This window comes from Neofelis nebulosa, chromosome X (assembly GCF_028018385.1).
Source record: "Neofelis nebulosa isolate mNeoNeb1 chromosome X, mNeoNeb1.pri, whole genome shotgun sequence".
NCBI lineage: Eukaryota > Metazoa > Chordata > Mammalia > Carnivora > Felidae > Neofelis > Neofelis nebulosa.
The window spans coordinates 73,224,861-73,247,650 of NC_080800.1; the positions used below are offsets into that span (position 1 = coordinate 73,224,861).

The 22,790-nt window shown below is 38.2% G+C and overlaps 1 protein-coding gene across 1 annotated transcript in view; it reads left to right on the top strand.

The window, feature by feature from the left end:
* The window catches only part of DACH2 (dachshund family transcription factor 2), a 748,066-nt gene that overhangs the window by 577,700 nt on the left and 147,576 nt on the right, over nucleotides 1-22,790 (top strand). Inside the window, exon 5 of the mRNA XM_058712506.1 lies at nucleotides 21,006-21,164. Coding sequence (XP_058568489.1) covers nucleotides 21,006-21,164 — 159 coding nt within the window. The remainder of the gene's footprint in view (nucleotides 1-21,005; nucleotides 21,165-22,790) is intronic.

Consider the following 22,790-nt stretch of genomic DNA (forward strand, 5'->3'; position numbering starts at 1 on the left):
GAGAACTTTCTCTAGTGATGAAAATGATTTTTCATGATGTCCAACATGATAACCACTAGACAGCTGTGAGTAATAAAGCACTTGAAATGTGGTTAGTGTCATTGAGGAATTGAATTCTTAATTTTATTTATTTAAATAATTTAAATAGCAACATGTGGCTAATGGCTACCACACTGCACAGCTCATAAAAACTCAAAAGATTAGTTTGGTGGTATTCAAGAGATAAGGATGTAACCATTAAGAGTCACCCTACTAGACATGTTTTCCTGAGTTGACAAGCATTTGTAAATAATATTCTCTTTTTTTAACATAAATAATTTTAGCCCAGTTTGTTATGTGAGTGAAACACATAAAAATTGAAACAGTGTTTATTTTCTTGATACAGCTCTTTTTATAATGTGGTGAGAAATTCATCAGCCTACACTCTATTAGTATAGTTACATATTCTAAATTTATTAGTGTAGAGTTATTGTTTTCTTACATGGACTAAAAACAGAGAGGCACACAGTGATATGATTTTTTATTAAACACAAGAAATAATTAGAATAATTTCAATGGCAAAGTAGAAGAAAAGCTACCTTTCGAAATACTGGACTTCAAAATATTTAGTTCCTATGATAGCATCTTAACTAAATACCTGGCATAACCATTTCTGTGGTTAGGAAAAGTGATCTTAGAATGAAGTTAGTCAGTGCCTAAACATCTTTGTGGTTAACTTTTTATTGAATTGCCACTTTCATTTAGGAAGCATAATAATGAGGGGTGGCTGGGTGGCTCAGTGGTTAAGCATCCAACTTTGGCTCAGGTCATGATCTTGCGGTTTGTGAGTTTGAGCCCCTCATAGGGCTCTGTGCTGACAGCTCAGAGCCGGGAGCCTGCTTCGAATTCTGTGTCTCCTCCTCTCTCTGCCCCTCCCACGTTCATGCTCTGCCTCTCTGTCTCTCAATAATAAATAAACATTATTTTTTAAAGGAAGCATAATAATGACAATGATGACCTTAATATCATTATGTAAACTTCTATCCATGAAAATATTGGTTTTTCCAATCTCTAAAGATCCATTAGAACTGGTTTGTAAAGCAGTCCATACTTTTTCATTGAAAACTCTCAAAAATAATGCTATTTTCATACTATATTCCTAAAATTAGAAGAGAAGTTTCTTTCATTGACTCTGAAGAGTTCTCTTGGCTTCTAATCATATAAAAAAGAAAACATTGCTATTATGTCCTAAACACTGGACCATAATTAAGGTAAAAGAAATCCTCACTGTACTCATGTTGTAAACAGTAGCCTGACATCAACTGAAAACAAGGAAATAAGTTGTAGGGTAGATTATTCCTAAAGTATAGCAGATGCAGAAGTCCTGTGTGATACAGACATTGAGAACATGTTAAAACAACTTTACCAAAACAACTTACTCAGTTATCAGAAATGAAAAGTTAATTATCAAGGTTTACTATGTGCAAGAGCTTTGTGAAATGTATATTTGTCATTATGGTTAATTTGCACATACCTCACTGATGAAAAGGCCAGGGGAGCTAGGCTGAGAACACAGCTGTACAGCAGCTCAACTAATTGCCTCTTCATCCTCAACCTCATTTATCTTTATTTCTTCCCAATTATACCAAATTATCAATAGTCTCTGTTGTATCAGAGTCTTAATCCCCTTTATTCAGGCAGCATTACATAGTGGCAGATGGATTCTTGGAGGGAGTCAGAGTAAATAGCCATGAAATGCCACCTCTGGCAGATGGCACTGCTCACAAGAAATGAGACAAAATATTTGGAATTTGTAACTGAGCATTGGTATGAAGATGCAAGCTGTTAATATTTTTTTAAGATAATCAAGTTGCTACCTGGTAAAAATGTAACCTATATTTTAAAGAAAAAATACAAAGGTTCATGTGTTCACATCTCAAAAATAATACGTTTTTAGATGGTATATTCCCACTGAGTACTGTAGCCATGAAGTCCTTTCATGCCATGATATCTTATGATAATAAATGGCCTATTTTCATTTGAAACAAAGAACAGATATTCTGAATTCAAAGATATAATATCATTTATTTTTCTCTCCTATCAAATTACAGACTGTGAAATATTATTGTATCTACTGCCATATTGAAAATATGCTTCAAAATTGAAAAACAAACTGAACATAAAAAAGAAAAAAAACATCGTGAGAAAACAGTTTGGAAACGTAAATTCTTTATTTGGTAAAAATAAGTCATTTTTTATATCACTTACAAAATATCAGTAATAGAAATCTAAAAAAAATTCTTTTCATTTGATCAACAAATTTTGTTGATTTGCCAAAATAAGTACATAGCAAGTATGTTTTTATGAATTTAATATTCAGAAGCATATTATCTATACATATTATTACATAGACGCAATGGCTGAAACAAACGATAAATAAATGACAGTAACTTTTAAAATGAAATGTGAAATAATAAAATAGGTCACTTTAGAGTATTTTATTTTCAAGACAAATATATTTTAACAAGAGCTAGTGGATTTTTCTTTGAGCTTTTCTATAACACAGTGCTGCTTAAGGAGTAGGTATCTCTTTGTCATACACACACTGGATGCTGAATTCAATAGAATTACCACAAATTTTGTCCCGTTTGTCAGAGACACAGAGGGGGAAAGTGGAAAAAACTATAAAACTGCTTGCTTCCTTGGTATCCACGGTTCCAATTCTCTATGTCCTTTTATATACTACCCCCCCCCGCCTTTTTAAGTTTTATTTATTTATTTAGAGAGAGAAATAGAGCATGAGCAGGGGAAGGGCAGAGAGACATGGAGAGAATCCCAAGCAGGATGTGCAGGGGTGTCATGGAGCCTGATGCAGGGCTCAATCCCAGCAACCATGAGATCATGACCAGAGCCAAAAATCAAGTCAGCTGCTTAAGCAACTGAGCCACCCAGGAGCCCCTTATAGACTTCTTCTTAAGCTACCCCTTGGCAACTGTATCTTACACCATTGTCTATCTTCTACACTGACCTATCCAAGTTATATCCTGTAAATATTCCTTCTCATCTCAATTTCTTCAATAGTTTAAATTTTTCATGTTCACTTTACAAAATGTTTCTAGACTGCATGAAGTGAACATGTGTGAATTGAGCTGTTAATTGAGCTTGGAAAATAATAATTTCTAGCATTTTCTCCCCAAACTAACTGTTGAGGTTTCTTAAATTTGAAACCAAAATTCCAAGGCTACTTTGTATTGTACACTGTTAACTTGGGACAGTTTAGGAAATTTGTGTGAAAACATAAGTATAAATTGTCCTGACACTGATCTATCAAAAGTTCATCCCACTTTTATTTAGAGTTTGGATCTGTGCTGTGTTCTGTTCTATAGCCTGGGAAAAACATATTATTACTGTAGACAGACTAATGCAAAAAATATTATAGACAAATCCAAACTTTTGAGATGCCTATAGTATTATAATGTCAATAACTCTGGAGCTACTATTATTTTATAAAATTTTGAAAAGTTAGTTTAAACTGTTTAAATGTTTATTTATTTTTTGAGAGAGAAGGGGAGGGAATGAGCAGGGTAGGGTCAGAGAGAGAGGGAGATACAGAATCTGAAGCAGACTCCAGGTTCTGAGCTGTCAGCACAGAGCTGGACATGAGTCTTGAATGGATGAACTGCGAGATCATGACCTGAGCCAAAGTTGCTCAACAAACTGAGCCACCCAGGCACCCCAAAAAGTTAGTTTTAAAATGCAACATAAATTCTCTGCTTTCATTCTGAGGCATAGGTGATGTTATTTTTTTTTTTCCAAATATATTCATCATGCCTGATTGTCATCCTTGGAAACAAAAGTTTGTAAATTAGCCAGACATTTTTGCTACCTTTGATGCATTGCCAGACCTAATAAGCTGAGTCTGTGTGGTTTGCCAGTGCATATTTAACTCTTCATCCTTACAAGAATGAGTCTGGGCTTAATAGTGGTTATGCGTTGGGATTTAGTAGGCTGTGAACAATAAATAAAGAATCCCATTTAAATATAAATTGAGGTGTTTGATTTTTTCCGGAAGATGGCGGCATAGGAGGATGCTGGGCTCACCACGCGTCCTCACCTCACTTATATTCCACCTACACCTGCCTAAATAACCCAGAAAACCACCAGAGGATTAGCAAAACCGAGTCTCTGGAGCCAAGCACAGACAAGAGGCCCACGGAAGAGGGTAGGAAGGGCAGAGAGGCGGTACCCACTGCACAGACTGGCGGGAGGGAGCAGGGGCAGAGGGGTGGCCCGCTGGCCAAGCAGAGCCCCCAGTCTGGCTTGAAACAGTGGAGGGGCCGGATGGAGTGTGTTCTGACAGCAAGCAGGACATAACATCTCGGAGGTCATAAGTTAACAGCTCTGCTCAGAAAGCGGGAAGGCTGGAGGACAAAGGGAGGGAGAGTTGCTGAGCCCCAGGATGACAGAGCTCAGTTTGGCGGGGATCAAAGCTGCTAGCCAGCGCCATCTCCCTCGCCCATCCACCAGCCAAAATCCCAAAAGGAACCGGTTCCTGCCAGGGAAGTTGCTTGCTCCGAGCAAACACCCAGAGCTGTGCTTCTGCGGAGCCACCCCTTCGGCAGCAGGTCTGACTCACTCCCGCTGCCACAGGGCCCCTCCTGAAGTGGATCACCTAAGGAGAAGGGAGCTAAGCCTGCCCCTCCTGCCCCCATGCACTTTGCCTACCCACCCCAGCAGATCCCCAGCACCACAAGCCTGGCAGTGTGCAAGTAGCCCAGATGGGCCACACCACCCCACAGTGAATCCCGCCCCTAGGAGAGGGGAAGAGAAGGCACACACCAGTCTGACTGTGGCCCAAGCAGTGGGCTGGGGGCAGACATCAGGTCTGACTGCGGCCCCGCCCACCAACTCCAGTTATATACCACAGCACAGGGGAAGTGCCCTACAGGTCCGCACCACTCCAGGAACTATCCAAAATGACCAAATGGAAGAATTCCCCTCAAAAGAATCCCCAGGAAATAACAACAGCTAATGAACTGATCAAAAAGGATTTAAATAATATAACAGAAAGTGAATTTAGAATAATAGTCATAAAATTAATCGCTGGGCTTGAAAACAGTATAGAGAACAGCAGAGAATCTATTGCTACAGAGATCAAGGGACTAAGGAACAGTCAAGTGGAGCTGAAAAACGCTTTAAACGGGATGCAAAATAAAATGGAAACGACCATGGCTCGGATTGAAGAGGCAGAGGAGGGAATAGGTGAACTAGAAGATAAAATTATGGAAAAAGAGGAAGCTGAGAGAAAGAGAGATAAAAAAAAAAAACCAGGAGTATGAGGGGAAAATTAGAAAACTAAGTGATACACTAAAAGGAAATAATATACGCATAATTGGTATTCCAGAGGAGGAAGAGAGAGGGAAAGGTACTGAAAATGTACTTAAAGAAATAATAGCTTACAACTTCCCTGAACTGGGGAAGGAAAAAGGCATTGAAATCCAAGAGGCCCAGAGAACTCCCTTCAGACGTAACTTGAATCGATCTTCTGCACGACATATCATAGTGAAACTGGCAAAATACAAGGATAAAGAGAAAATTCTGAAAGCAGCAAGGGATAAACGTGCCCTCACATATAAAGGGAGACCTATAAGACTCGTGACTGATCTCTCTTTTGAAACTTGGCAGGCCAGAAAGGCATGGCAGGAGATCTTCAATGTGCTGAACAGAAAAAATATGCAGCCGAGAATCCTTTATCCAGCAAGTCTGTAATTTAGAATAGAAGGAGAGATAAAGGTCTTCCCAAACAAACAAAAACTGAAGGAATGCGTCACCACTAAACCAGCCCTACAAGAGATCCGAAGGGGGGTCCTGTGAGACAAAGTACCAGAGACATCGCTACAAGCATAAAACATACAGACATCACAATGACTCTAAACCCATATCTTTCTATAATAACACTTAATGTAAATGGACTAAATGTGCCAACCAAAAGATACAGGGTATCAGAATGGATAAAAAAACAAGGCCCATCTATTTGCTGTCTACAAGAGACTCATTTTAGACCTGAGGACACCTTCAGATTGAGAGTGAGGGGATGGAGAACTATTTATCATGCTACTGGAAGCCAAAAGAAAGCTGGAGTAGCCATACTTATATCAGACAAACTAGACTTTAAATTAAAGGCTGTACCAAGAGATGAAGAAGGGCATTATATAATAATTACAGGGTCTAACAATCAGGAAGAGCTAACAGTTATAAATGTCTATGCGCCGAATACCGGAGCCCGCAAATATATAAAACAATTACTTGTAAACATAAGCAACCTTATTGATAAGAATGTGGTAATTGCAGGGGACTTTAACACTCCACTTACAGCAATGGATAGATCATCTAGACACACGGTCAATAAAGAAACAAGGGCCCTGAATGATACATTGGATAAGATGGACTTGACAGATATATTTAGAACTCTGCATCCCAAAGCAACAGAATAGACTTTCTCTCGAGTGCACATGGAACATTCTCCAAGATAGATCATATACTGGGTCACAAAACAGCCCTTCATAAGTTTACAAGAATTGAAATTATACCAAGCATACTTTCAGACCACAATGATATGAAGCTTGAAATCAACCTCAGGAAAATGTCTGGAAAACCTCGAAAAGCATGGAGGTTAAAGAACACCCTACTAAAGAATGAGTGGGTCAACCAGGCAATTAGAGAAGAAATTAAAAAATATATGGAAACAAACGAAAATGAAAATACAACAATCCAAACGCTTTGGGACACAGCGAAGGCAGTCCTGAGAGGAAAATACATTGCAATCCAGGCCTATCTCAAGAAACAAGGAAAATCCCAAATACAAAATCTAACAGCACACATAAAGGAAATAGAAGCAGAACAGCAAAGACAGGCTAAACCCAGCAGAAGAAGAGAAACAATAAAGATCAGAGCAGAAATAAACAATATAGAATCTAAAAAAACTGTAGAGCAGATCAACGAAACCAAGAGTTGGTTTTTTGAAAAAATAAACAAAATTGACAAACCTCTAGCCAGGCTTCTCAAAAAGAAAAGGGAGATGACCCAAATAGATAAAATCATGAATGAAAATGGAATTATTACCACCAATCCCTCAGAGATACAAACAATTATCAGGGAATACTATGAAAAACTATATGCCAACAAATTGGACAACCTGGAAGAAATGGACAAATTCATAAACACCGACAAACTTCCAGAACTCACTCAGGAGGAAATGGAAAGCTTGAGCAGACCCATAACCAGCGAAGAAATGTAATCAGTCATCAAAAATCTCCCAACAAATAAGAGTCCAGGACCAGATGGCTTCCCAGGGGAGTTCTACCAGACGTTTAAAGCAGACATAATACCTATCCTTCTCAAGCTATTCCAAGAAATAGAAAGGGAAGGAAAACTTCCAGACTCATTCTGTGAAGCCAGTATTCCTTTGATTCCTAAACCAGACAGAGACCCAGTAAAAAAAGAGAACTACAGGCCAATATCCCTGATGAATATGGATGCAAAAATTCTCAAAGATACTAGCAAAACGAATTCAACGGCATATAAAGAGAATTATTCACCATGATCAAGTGGGATTCATTCCTGGGATGCAGGGCTGGTTCAACATTCCCAAATCAATCAACGTGATATATCACTTTAATAAAAGAAAAATAAGAACCATACGATCCTGTCCATCGATGCAGAAAATGCCTTTGACAAAATTCAGCACCCTTTCTTAATAAAAACCTTGAGAGAGTCGGGATAGAAGGAACATACTTAAACATCATAAAAGCCATTTATGAAAAGCTCACAGCTAACATCATCCTCAATGGGGAAAAACTGAGAGCTTTTTCCCTCAGATCAGGAACAAGACAGGGATGCCCACTCTCACCGCTGTTGTTTAACATAGTGTTGGAAGTTCTAGCATCCGCAATCAGACAACAAAAGGAAATCAAAGGCATCAAATTTGCCAAAGATGAAGTCAAGCTTTCACTTTTTGCAGATGATATGATAGTATACATGGAAAATCTGATAGACTCCACCAAAAGTCTCCTAGAACGGATACATGAATTTAGCAAACATGAAGGATACAAAATCAATGTACAGAAATCAGTTGCATTCTTATACAATAACAATGAAGCAACAGAAACACAAATAAGGAAACTGATCCCATTCACAATTACACCAAGAAGCATAAAATACCCCATTGAGGATGGTATTAATGTTGGGTCATTCATATATCGCTTTTATGATCTTGAAGTATGATCCTTCTATCCCTTCTTGAGGGTTTTTATGAAGAAAAGATGTTGTATTTTGTCAAATACTTTCTTTGCATCTATTGAGAGGATCATATGGTTATTGTCCTTTTTTTATTGAAGTGATGAATCACATTAATTTTTTGGGGAATATTGAACCAGCCCTGCATCCCAGGTATAAATCCCACTTGGTCGTGGTGAATAATTTTTTTTTCAATATATGAAATTTATTGTCAAATTGGTTTCCATACAACACCCAGTGCTCATCACAAAAGGTGCTCTCCTCAATACCCATCACCCACCCTCCCTTCCCTCCCACCCCCCATCAAACCTCAGTTGGTTCTCGGTTTTTAACAGTCTCTGCTGCTTTGGCTCTCTCCCACTCTAACCTCCTTTTTTCTTTTTTTTTTCCTTCCCCTCCTCCATGGTTCTCTGTTAAGTTTCTCAGGATCCACATAAGAGTGAAAAGATACGGTATCTGTCTTTGTCTGTATGGCTTATTTCACTTAGCATAACACTCTCCAGTTCCACCCATGTTGCTACAAATGCCATATTTCTTTATTTTTCATTGCCACATAGTACTCCATTGTGTATATAAACCACAATTTCTTTATCTATTCATCAGTTGATGGACATTTAGGCTCTTTCCATAATTTGGCTATTGTTGAGAGTGCTGCTATAAACATTGGGGTACAAGTGCCCCTAGGCATCAGTACTCCTGTATCCCTTGGGTAAATTCCTAGCAGTGCTATTGCTGGGTCATAGGGTAGGTATATTTTTAATTTTTTGAGATCCCCCCCACTGTTTTCCAGATTGGCTGCACCAATTTGCAATCCCACCAACAGTGCAAGAGGGTTCCCGTTTCTCCACATCCTCTTCAGCATCAATAGTCTCCTGATTTGTTCATTTTGGCCACTCTGACTGGCATGAGGTGATATCCGAGTGTGGTTTTGATTTGTATTTCCCTGATGAGGAGCAACATTGAGTATCTTTTCATGTGCCTGTTTGGCCATCTAGATGTCTTCTTTAGAGAAGTGTCTATTCATGTTTTCTGCCCATTTCTTCACTGGGTTGTTTGTCACGTGTGGAGTTTGGTTAGCTCTTTATAGATTTTGGATACTAGCCCTTTGTCCAATATGTCATTTGCAAATATCTTTTCCCAGTCCGTTGGTTGCCTTTTAGTTTTGTTGGTTGTTTCCTTTGCTGTGCAGAAGCTTTTTATCTTCATAAGGTCTCAGTAGTTCCTTTTTGCTTTTAATTCCCTTGCTTTAGGGAATGTGTCAAGTAAGAGATTGCTACGGCTGAGGTCAGAGAGGTCTTTTCCTGCTTTCTCCTCTAGGGTTTTGATGGTTTCCTGTCTCACATTCAGGTCCTTTATCCATTTTGAGTTTATTTTTGTGAATGGTGTGAGAAAGTGGTCTAGTTTCAACCTTCTGCATGTTGCTGTCCAGTTCTCCCAGCACCATTTGTTAAAGAGACTGTCTTTTTTCCATTGGATGTTCTTTCCTGCTTTGTCCTGCCATACATTTGTCGGTCTAGCTCTGGGGTTTCTATTCTACTCCATTTGTCTATGTGTTGTTTTTGTCCCAATACCATGCTGTCTTGATGATTACAGCTTTGTAGTAGAGGCTAAAGTCTGGGATTGTGATGCCTCCTGCTTTGGTCTTCTTCAAAATTACTTTGGCTATTCGGGGCCTTTTGTGGTTCTATATGAATTTTAGGATTGCTTGTTCTAGTTTTGAGAAGAATGCTGATGCAATTTTGATTGGGATTGCATTGAATCTGTAGATAGCTTTGGGTAGTATTGACATTTTGACAAATTTATTCTTCCAATCCATGAGCATGGAATGTTTTTCCATTTCTATATACCTTCTTCAATTTCTTTCAAAAGCTTTCTATAGTTTCAGCATACAGATCTTTTACATCTTTGGTTAGATTTATTCCTAGGTATTTTATACTTCTTAGTGCAATTGTGAATGGGATCAGTTTGTTTATTTCTCTTTCTGTTGCTTCATTATTAGTGTATAAGAATGCAACTGATTTCTGTACCTTGATTTTGTATCCTGCAACTTTGCTGAATTCATGTATCAGTTCTAGCAGACTTTTGGTGGAGTCTATCGGATTTTCCATGTATAATATCATGTCATCTGCAAAAAGTGAAAGCTTAACTTCATCTTTGCCAATTTGTATGCCTTTGATTTCCTTTTGTTGTCTGATTGCTGATGCTAGAACTTCCAACACTATGTTGAACAACAGCAGTGAGAGTGGACATCCCTGTCGTGTTCCTGATCTCAGGGAAAATGCTCTCAGTTTTTCCCCATTGAGGATGATGTTAGCTGTGAGCTTTTCATAAATGGCTTTTATGATGTTTAAGTATGTTCCTTCTATCCCGACTTTCTTGAGGGTTTTTATTAAGAAACTTTGCTGAATTTTGTTAAATGCCTTTTCTGCATTGATTGACAGGATCATATGGTTCTTATCTTTTCTTTTGTTAATGTGATGTATCACGTTGATTGATTTGGGAATGTTGAACCAGCCCTGCATCCCAGGAATGAATCCCACTTGATCATGGTGAATAATTCTTTTTATATGCTGTTGAATTCGATTTGCTAGTATCTTATTGAGAATTTTTGCATCCATATTGATCAGGGATATTGGCCTGTAGTTCTCTTTTTTTACTGGGTCTCTGTCTGGTTTAGGAATCAAAGTAATACTGGCTTCATAGAATGAGTCTGGAAGTTTTCCTTCCCTTTCTATTTCTTGGAATAGCTTGAGAAGGATAGGTATTATCTCTGCTTTAAACGTCTGGTAGAACTCCCCTGGGAAGCCATCTGGTCCTGGACTCTTATTTGTTGGGAGATTTTTGATAACTGATTCAATTTCTTCGCTGGTTATGGGTCTGTTCAAGCTTTCTATTTCCTCCTGATTGAGTTTTGGAAGCGTGTGGGTGTTTAGGAATTTGTCCATTTCTTCCAGGTTGTCCACCTTGTTGGCATGTAATTTTTCATAGTATTCCCTGATAATTGTTTGTATCTCTGAGGGATTGGTGGTAATAATTCCATTTTCATTCATGATTTTATCTACTTGGGTCATCTCCCTTTTCTTTTTGAGAAGCCTGGCTAGAGGTTTGTCAATTTTGTTTATTTTTTCAAAAAACCAACTCTTGGTTTCGTTGATCTGCTCTACAGTTTTTTTAGATTCTATATTGTTTATTTCTGCTCTGATCTTTATTATTTCTCTTCTTCTGCTGGGTTTAGGCTGTCTTTGCTGTTTTGCTTTTAGTTCCTTTAGGTGTGCTGTTAGATTTTGTATTTGGGATTTTTCTTGTTTCTTGAGATAGACCTGGATTGCAATGTATTTTCCTCTCAGACTTCCTTCACTGCGTCCTAAAGCATTTGGATTGTTGTATTTTCATCTTCATTTGTTTCCATATATTTTTAAATTTCTTCTCTACTTACCTGGTGACCTGTTCATTCTTTAGTAGTGTGTTCTTTAACCTCCATGCTTTTGGAGGTTTCCAGACTTTTTCCTGTGGTTGATTTCAAGCTTCATAGCATTGTGGTCTGAAAGTATGCTTGGTATGATTTCCATTCTTGTATACTTATGAAGGGCTGTTTTGTGACCCAGTATGTGATCTATCTTGGAGAATGTCCCATGTGTACTGGAAAAGAAAGCATATTCTGTTGCTTTGGGATGCAGAGTTCTAAATATATCTGTCAAGTCCATCTGATCCAATGTATCATTCAGGGCCCTTGTTTCTTTATTGACTGTGTGTCTAGGTGATCTATCCATTTCTGTAAGTGGAGTGTTTAAGTCCCCTGCAATTACCACATTCTTATCAATAAGGTTGCTTATGTTTGTGAGTAATTGTTTTATATGTTTGAGGGCTCCTGTATTCGGCACATAGGCATTATAATTGTTAGCTCTTCCTGATGGATAGACCCTGTGATTATTATATAATGCCCTTTTTCATCTCTTGTTACAGCCTTTAATTTAAAGTCTAGTTTGTCTGATATAAGTATGGCTACTCCAGCTTTCTTTTGACTTCCATTGGCATGATAAATAGTTCTCCATCCCCTCACTCTCAATCTGAAAGTGTCTTCAGGTCTAAAATTAGTCTCTTGTAGACAGCAAATAGATGGGTCTTGGTTTTTTATCCATTCTGATACCCTATGTCTTTTGGTTGGCGCATTTAGTCCATTTACATTCAGTGTTATTATAAAAAGGTATGGGTTTAGAGTCATTGTGATGTCCGTAGGTTTCATGCTTTTGGTGATGTCTCTGGTACTTTTTCTCACAGGATCCCCCTTAGGATCTCTTGTAGTGGTGGTTTAGTGGTGACAAATTCCTTCAGTTTTTGTTTGTTTGCATAGACCTTTATCTGTCCTTCTATTCTAAATGACAGACTTGCTGGATAAAGGATTCTTGGCTGCAAATTTTTTATGTTCAGCACATTGAAGATCTCCCTCCATTCCTTTCTGGCCTGCCAAGTTTCAGTAGAGAGGTCGGTCATGAGTCTTATAGGTCTCCCTTTCCATGTTAGAGCACGTTTATCTCTAGCTGCTTTCAGAATTTTCTCTTTATCCTTGTATTTTGCCAGTTTCACTATGACATATCGTGCAGATCGATTCAAATTCAGTCTGAAGGGAGCTCTCTGAGCCTCTTGGATTTCAATGCCTTTTTCCTTCCCCAGATCAGGGAAGTTCTCAGCTATTATTTCTTCAAGTACACCTTCAGCGCCTTTCCCTCTCTCTTCCTCCTCTGGAATACCAATTATGCCTAGATTATTTCTCTTTAGTGCATCACTTAGTTCTCTAATTTTCCCCTCATACTCCTAGATTTTTTTATCTCTCTTTTTCTCAGCTTCTTCTTTTTCCATAATTTTATCTTCTAGTTCACCTATTCTCTCCTCTGCCTCTTCAGTCTGAGCCCTGGTTGTCTCCATTTTATTTTGCAGCTCATTAGTAGCATTTTTTAGCTCCTCCTGGCTGTTCCTTAGTCCCTTGATCTGTAGGAATAGATTATTTGCTGTCCTTTATACTGTTTTCACACCCAGCAATTAATTTTATGAGTATTATTCTAAATTCACTTTCTGTTATATTGTTTAAATCCTTTTTTATCAGTTCGTTAGCTGTTGTTATTTCCTGGACGTTTTTTTGAGGGGAATTCTTCCTTTTTGTCATTTTGGATAGTCCCTGGAGTGGTGCTGGACTGTGGGACACTTCCTCTGTGCTGTCTTGAATAACTTGCATTGGTGGGTGGGGCCTCAGTCAGACCTGATGTCTGCCCCCAGGCGACCACTGGGGCCACAGTCAGACTGGTGTGTACCTTCTCTTCCCCTCTCCTAGGGGCGGGATTCACTGTGGTTTGGCGTGGCCCGTCTGGGCTACTTGCACACTGCCAGGCTTGTGGTGCTGGGGATCTGGCGTATTAGCTGGTGTGGATAGGCAAGGTGCACAGGGCGGGAGGGGCAGGCTCAACTTGCTTTTCCTTTGGGGATCCTCAGAAGCACATTGTTGGGTTTTGCTAGGTGCAAGCAAGTTCCCTGGCAGGAAATGGTTCCCTTTGGGATTTTGGCTGTGGGATGGGCGAGGGTGATGGCGCTGGTGAGCGCCTTTGTTCCCTGCCAATCTAAGCTCTGTTGTCAGGAGCTCAACATCTCTCCCTCCTGTTGTCCTCCAGCCCTCCAGTTCTAGGAGCAGAGCCGTTAGCTTATAACCTTCCAGATGTCAAGTCCTGGTTGCTTTCAGAACATACTCTGTCTGGCCCCTCTGCTTTTGCCAGCCAGACTCAGGGGCTCTGCTTGGCCTGCTGGCTGCCCCTCTGCCCCAGCTCCCTCCTGCCAGTCCGTGTAGCACCCACCGCCTTGCTGCCCTTCCTACCTTCTTCCCTGGGCCTCTCATCTGTGCTTGGCTCCAGAGACGCCGTTCTGCTACTCTTCTGGCAGGTTTCTAGGTTATTTAGGCAGGTGTAGGTGGAATCTAAGTGATCAGCAGGACACGGTGATCCCAGGGTCCTCCTAAGCCCTACTCCACCTTTCTTTGACATCCATTTGCATGATAAACATTTCTCAATTTCCTCAGTTTCAATTTATAATTGTCTTAGGTCTGAAATGTGTCTCTTGTAGGCACCACTAGATGGCTCTTCCTTTTTTTAATCCATTATCACATCCTATGTTGTGTGATTGAAGCATTTAGTCCATTTACATTCAAAGTAATTGCTGATAGATATGTGTTTATTATCATTTTATTATTTGCTTTGTAATTGTTTCTGAAGACTTTCTTTGATCCCTTCTTGTCTTTTTTGGTTTTGCGGTTTGCTGATTTTCTTTAGTTATATATTTGGATTTCTTTCTATTTATCTTTGCATATTTATTAGTTGTTCTGGATATATGGTTACCATTAGGTTTGTATATAACCCCTTCTGCGTATAGCAGCCTATATTAAGTTGATGGTCATTCAAACTTGAACTCATTTTTTATGCTTATCTTTCCCATGTTTAGGTATGTGTTGTTATAGTTTATATCGTTTATTTTGTGAGTTCTTTGACTTTTTTGCAGAAATATTTATTTTTTACTAGTTTTGTATTTCCTACATTTACACTGTCACTTTTGGCCTCTCCTTTCTATTTAAAGATTCCCCTTTAGTATTTTTTGAAAGGATGGTTTAGTGGTTATGAATTCATTTAGTTTTTGTTTGGGAAACTATTTATCTCTCTTTCTATTCTGTATGATAGCCTTACTGAATGGAATATTTTGGGCAGCAGTTTTTTCCCATTCAGCACATTGAATATGTCATGCCACTTTCTTCTGGTTTCCCAGGTTTCTGTTGAGAAATCTCCTGCTAGCCTTACAGGTTTTCCCTAATAATTTGCTGTCTTCTTTTGTCTTGAGGTTTTTAAGATTCTTTCTTCACCACTATATTTCCCCAATTTGATTACAATATATTTTGGTGTAGGGTGTACTTTTGTTGATTTTGATAGGATTTATCTGTGCCTCCTTGATCTTGATGTCTGTTTTCTTCCCCAAATTAGAGAAGTTTTCAGCTATTATTTCTTCAAATAAATTTTTTGCCCCCTTTTCTCTCTTTTCTTATGGAATTCCTATTGTACAAATGTTATTATATTTGATGGGGTCACTGAGTTCCCTAAGTCTTTTCTCATTTTGCATATATTTTTCTGTCTTTTTTTTAGCTTGATTAATATCCATTGCTGTCTCTATGTAATTAACTTATATCTCTCCTTCCAGCCTGCTGTTCATCCCATCAGGCATTTTTCTCATATTGTGCTTGAGTCCTTTATCTCTGCTCTGTTGTTCCTTATCTCTGTGTTAAGGGTGTCACTCATGTCTTCCACTCTTTTCTCAAGTCCGGTGATTATCCTTATGATCATAGCTTTATATTCTCTATCAGGCATGTTATTTATATCTGTTTCACTTAGATTTCTGGCTATGGCCTTGTCTCATTCTTTCATTTGGGATAAATTTCTCTGTCTACTCATTTTGTCAGCTCCTCTGTCTGTTTCTTTGTGTTAAGAAAGGCAGTTATGTCTTCTGCTCTTGAAGGTCAAGACTTTATGAAGAAGAATCCTGGAATTCCCTGCAGTGCAGTGTCCTCTGTTCAGCAGAAGCTAGCACTTCAGGAGAGTATTGTATGTGTGTTGCTTATGTCCTGCTGTTGTGTCTGAGTCCCTTTTCCTTTCAGTGCAATCATCTGTACTGTCTCTCTGCCTGTTGTAGGCTGTGCTTTCTCTCTGTGGTGTTAATGGGACCCAAGAAGGCCAGCTTTGAGCGGGTGTGCATGCGGGGGAATTTGGCTGTGGTGCAGCTTTGGCAAAATTTGTGCTGAGCCACTAGTCCTTTGATGGATCCCTCCAAGCCCTGTGGCTGTTAAGGTTCTGCACACCAGTGTCACTGTGGGTATGAGGCTGTGTCCTGAGCTTGGCAATGGCTGGGCACAGCTGGGCATGGCATAGTGATTTGGGTTGTTGCTAAGAGATGACTTGGCACAGCGCATGGTGGCAGTTGTGCACCTGGTGGCTACATGTAGTGCATGTGCAGCTTTAACAAAAATTTCCCTGAGCCCAGAGCTGAGGCTAACAGGCTTGGAGTGGATCAGTCCCCAGAAGAAATCATGTGCTGGTGTATTGCTAGTATGTTAGGTAGAAAGTGTCTGTGCCACCTATCCTCCTGCAGGTGGCATTGTGTTTATGCTAGGGGGAAGGTGAGGAAAATAGCACCTTCCAGCTCCCTCATTTTCATACTCCAATATCAGTATGAACAGATCTCTCTCCCCTTTCCCCCAGTGTTGTGTAAGCTGCTATTTTAATGTTACCTTTTTGGAAGCTGGTGTCTCTTTAAGGGCAGTGACCCTGTTGTAACACATATTTTCTTGAAGTAAAGGTGAAGGTTTTGATGAGGCTTCCCTAAACGGCTTCCTACTCAGTTTCTAAGACATGCCTTGTTGCCATGCTATCCAGTTTTTTTTTCCTGTTTATTAGAAGGATTGCTTCAGAAAGCGAGTGTGATCTGGTTCAATAAAGGGTGCTTACTCTAGTATTATGGGATGAATTGTGTCTCTTCAAAATTCATTTTTTGAAGTACTAACCATCATTACCTCACAATGGGCCATATTTGGAGATAGCATCTTTAAAGGTGTGTTTAAATCAAAATGAGAGCCTTAATCCAATATGACTGGTATCCTTATAAAAAGAAAAAAAAATTGACATACAAAGAGTTACCAGGGATGTGTGCACACAAAGGAAAGACCATATAAGGAAACAGTGAGAAGGTGACTACCTGTAAGTTAAGAAGAAAGGCCTCAGGATAATCCAAACCTGTTGACATTTTGATCTTGGACCTTTAGCCTCTAAAACTGCGAGAAAATAAATTTGGTTGGTTAACTGTCCATTCTGTGTTATCTTAGTCCTTTTGGACTGCCATAACAAAAATCCATAATAAAAATATCATAGACTAGAAGATTCAGTGTCTGGTGAGGCCGATTTTCTTGTTCATGTGTTCTCCCATGGCATAAGGGGTCTCAGGAGCTGTTTGTCATCTATTTTATAAAGGCATTTATCCCATTCATGACCTAATCACTTCCTAAGGGCTCCATCTCCCAATATGATCACATTGGAGATTAAGATTAAACATATGAATTTGGGGGGACACAAGAATTCAGTCTATATGTCATCTTTTGTTATGGCAACACTAGCACACTAATATAGATAGGTAGATAGATAGATAATAGAAAAAAGAAAGTGGATATTCAAGCCCTCCCCCTACACAGTGATAAAAATGTTTGACCCTAGAATAGATTGATAAAATAATGTTTTAGCTTTAAGGGCAGTGGATGTTAAAATCAGATGTACTAAATGAGCAAAGGGAGAGAAGGAGGGAGGGAGGGAGGGAGGGAGGGAGGGAGGGAGGGAGAGGGAGAGAAATAGACAATTATAAATAACAAACCAGAGGAGAGGTAGGTGAGGGAAATAGGGGATGCAGATTAAAGAGTACACTTACCATGATGAAAATAAAATAAATAAAAATAAAATAAATATTAAGTATTAGTCTAATATTATATACATCACATATTTCAAATATAAAAAGTGTCCTACACTCACTTCATATACTGTTGCCTTTGGGAAGCAGGATAATTTCTTATAGCTATATTCAGTGAAGATGGGAATAGCTGGTAACCACCTTCCTATCATTTTTAACACAATAATTAAAAAGAAGAGAGTTGTTGGGAAACATTCATCTAAACCTGTCAACAAAGCATACACTTGGAATTCTTTAATAAGGTTTAAAAAAACATTCTATTCAAATTTATTTGAAATATGTGCTTGTCACAAGTGCACTCCTTAATCCCCATCACCTATTTAACCCATGCCCTCTCTGCCCCCTGCCCCAAGTCCATAACCACCACCACCTTCTTCTCTATAATTAAGAGTCTCTTTTTTTGGATTTTTTCTCTATTTTTCCCTTTGCTAATTTGTTTTGTCTCTTAAATTCCACATTTGAGTGTAATCATGATATATCACATCTTCATCCGTTCATCAATCAGTGGATACTTGGACTGTTTCCATAATTTGGCTATAGATAATGCTGCTATAAACATCAGGTACATGTATCCCTTTGAAATAGTATTTTTGTATTATTTGGGGTAAATACCCAGTAGTGTGATTCTTGAATAATAGGGTAGTTTTATTCTTTTAATTTTTTAAAGTTTTAAAATTTATTTTGAGAGAGAGAACACAAGCGGAGGAGGGGTAGAGAAAGAGAGAGAGAATTCCAAGCAGGCTCTGAACCATCAGTCCAGATGGGGCTCGATACCATGAAACACAAGATCATGACCTGGACCAAGATCAAGAGCCAGACACTTAACTGACTGAGCCACCAAACCGCCCCTATTTTTAATATTTTGTGGAACCTTCATACTGTTTCTTAGAGTGGCTGAACTAATTTGCATTTCCACCAACAGTACAAGAGGATTCCTTTTTTCTCTGCATCCTCACCAACACTTTTTTTTTTGTTTCCTGTGGTTTTGATTTTAGCCATTCTGACAGGTGTGTGGTGATATCTCATTGTGGTTTTGATTTGCATTTACCTCTTGATGAGTGATATTGAGCATCTTTTCATTTGTCTGCTGGCCATCAGGATGTCTTCTTTGGAGAAATGTGTCTTCATGTCTTCTGCCCATTTGTAATTGTATTATTTGTTTTGGAGGGTATTAAGTTGTAATATACCATTCAATATTAAATGTGGACTAAGAGATTTTCAATTTATAAAATATTGGCATAATTTTAATCCTAATATTGATGTATACTGTTGTTGCTGTGATTGTACTATACCATGTTAATATCAATGATATAATTTAGTGTCTTATAAATCTACCTTTCTTTGTCAATGTTTTGCTAATCATTTTATAATGTGCAGTTCTGGAATAATAAGGTAATTTGTACCTTGGACATAGTATTAAAATGATGGAATGGTTCTGGTTTTGCTCAACAATTGATCTCTCACGTTTTTGCATTTTCTGGTATTAATCCTGTTTATTGGTGCAATGTTTTTGTAAAGAATTGTCACTGTTGCAATGTGGTTTCTTGAATTATTTATTAAAATCCTTCACTTCACCTCACCATTCCTGTTCATTAAAGCATAACAATATCTTATTGATCATAATTGGAATTTCAAATTCGTTAATGTAAGATTCTATCAATGCATCAATCATAAATTACCTCCCTGCTCCTAGGCAGTAACTTTACAGCAGCAAACATCTGGATGGAAAGAGAGAACCATTGGGGTAATCACAGGAGTGTGGTATGTTTTCAACGAATACACCAAGCTTCAACATGATCAGGAAAATGCTTTCTGGTCCATTAAGCCATTGCTATCATATTCAACCAAATTTCCTACCTTCTAAGCTTCCATGCATGCTAACTGAATGGCTTATATCAAAAACAGAACAATTAGCTACTTATTTCTTCCCCATTTGATTAAAAAAGCTTCATTCATATAGGCAGGGACAGGTACACCTCAGGGTTTATATACACTGCTGGAGAATCTGGTGTTTGTTTTTTGTTTTTTTTTTAATGAAACTTATCTAGTTGGAAACTGGCCAAGACTCTCACTTTAGGATTAGAGATTTACTTCAGCCACAAGGGAGCTTGAAGAGTCCTGAGGAGGAGATTCCCAAAGCTGGGTAAGAGTAGATGAGTGCATAGAAAGGTTAAAAAAGAAACCTCTCAGATTCTAGAATATAGTTTGCTTAAATAAATTTTAAATCTTCAGGAAGAATACCAATTGGATCTGAAAACATACAGTAATACAAATAGAGATACTAATGTCGCAATCCCAGAATGGGAATGGTAGTAGAACCACTTACCCCTGAATAAATTAACCACATCAAGCAAATATATGGGGCAGCCCATACAATCATTTTCTTTTCTAAAGCCAGATAGTTTGCTACTGCAGTGATTGGAATTCAACCCTTACTCCTCTTTTTGAAGCATTGTGCTTAAAAGGATGCCCTAGAGATAATTCTGTGGTTGTTTTGCATATGACTTTAAGCAATGGTTCTGTCTCCACAGTATTCTAAGTCCCAGATTAAGTAGCTATGTTGTTGCAGATCATTATAATAATATAGTAGTCTGCACTTTACACACACTTTTCTTCATTCTCTAGTGTGGAAGATCAAAGTAGAGTACAGTTTCAAATTGGGGGCCATGGTTTTATGTTTTATTCAGTTTTTTTTTGTACAAAAGCCTGCTGTGTATGAAGAGATTAGCCTCTGTAAGACCAGATCTGAGAACAGAGTAACTGATCATTTTGTTTTTACCACATATTTTTACATGTTATCATGCTCTTATTAATGAGTGTATTCTTTGTGAGTTAAAAACAACTATTCTTCATTAAAACTTTATACGTGTATGGTAAAGCATTGGAATGGGAGGCAGTAGTGGTCAGTTAATGGCTTTCAACATATTAGCACTTTCGATAGTGCTAATTCATTATGATCCCAGATTTGTTTAGATTGCTTGTAAATATACCATTAGTAAGTGTTGTTTAGTCTTCTCAGAGGCAGCTAAAATCCTAGGCTATTAAAGTTTTTGAAATCATTATTAAAATGAGTTATCTATGCTTAATAATACTTTCCTGAGAAGTAAGACTAATAAATTCAACTCTAAAAAGGGAATTTTCACAAAGCCTTCTCATGGAATGTTGTCAAATTGCAGTCTGTTCATACAAATGTTTTTCAGGTGCAAGTGAATCCTCCTGGGATAAGGATAAGTTGCAGTCTCCTCTTGCTGCTCCTGGACCCCAACATGGACTTACTCATGCAGCCCTGTCTAACCAGCCAGGTCTTGGGGGTACTTCTACCCTCAATCCACTGCAGCAGAACAACCTACTGACCAATAGTATGTATGATGTAATTTCAAAACTTGGTGTTTTGAAAAAAAAAATACCACGCAAGACCAATTGGACACCTTTGGCTAGCAGGGCTAGTACATTTTTCTTCAATAAGGTTTAACAGTTTGAAGTTAGAAGGGTAAATAGGGATTCATTTGTAAGCATGGGATTTATAGAGATAGATCAAGAGGCTACGTAGCAGAGTAATTAAGAAAGTTGGCTATAGTCACATAAACTTAGGCTTGAAATCCAAATCTTTTGAATTTCATATTACTGTTTGACTTTGGAGGTTTCACCTTTTACAGGTCTCAGTGTTCACAACTATAAAGTAGGAAAATAATATATACCCATTTAGTAAGGTTATTGTGAGAGTTAAAAATAATAAAAGAAGCTTTTAATAGTGACTTGTATATAGTAATTACTGCATAAATTGTAAGTATTATTACTCAGCAAACTACAGCTAATGGATACAAATTCGGGTTTAGATGATGATTTTAGGAACTTCAAAAATTCAAAACTCTTTCTGCAGAAAAATGACTGATATACATTACTGGACTAAAATTTTACTTTACTTGTAAGCAGGAATGTGAGAGAAAACTTACATTATTCCTTTCCCTGAGATATTCATTCTGTCACTAAACCTAAGATTAAAACAACAGAACAGAGGAATTCTGAGATATTTTAACACAATATTATAAATCTTAATGAAATTCATCAGTTATGAAGCATATAAAATAAGTTATAGGGTCTTACTTTAAAGATATTATAAATTCAAATGTGAAAGATCCCATAAAATAGAATGTTAAGCAAAGGTAAATAAATAAATGCCAGAAAAGTTATAAATATCTTATGAGAAGTAAAAATAAAAGCCTGATTAAAGTAGACTTATTTCATAAAGTAGAGGAATTTATAAGACTTCTGGTTTCTGGTCTGACATTTAAAGAGTTTAGAAGTTGTTACTCCTCCTCAAAGCAAGATCAACAACTCCTTTAAATCCATCAGAGATTGAGTTCACAGGGCAAGGCTATTTCCAAAACTGGAGAGATAGGCAGAAACAGAGAATCAGAGTTTACAGGGAACAGAAGCCACAGCTGGACCCTGGTAGAAACATTTAAATTGCTGGAGACTCAGTGTGAACTTAGATGAGAGATAAATATCCCTGGGGGCCAATCCTTAGTGGATCACTACACTTTAATGAGTTTTACCTCCAGGAACCCCATCAGGTTCTCATGGTGAAGACTTGAGAAAATTCCCCTCATGTTTCTGGCTGGGAGACAAGGAAAATACCCATTTCAAAATATACCCAGAGTGTTCTGTTCTCCTTAACAAAGCCTTGCCCTCAAAGGAAACTATTTTACCAAAGTTAAACTACTTTCTTTTTAACAGAGCCTAACTGATGTGGGGGAAAGGATATATTAAAATCCACCACCCTGTAGTCATTGATATAAGGGAAAGGAGATGCATAACTCCAGCCCCTTTAGCATTTCCTGTGTAGCAGCCTCCTCACACAGTCAAGACACTGAGACTTTTCTTTCCAAAAAGCAACTTTGTTCATGTTGACAGGGACTCAAAGGGTTCTTTTCCAAAAGACTGAGCCCCAAACTCCAAATGTGGGGTGATGTAGCCTTTTATGC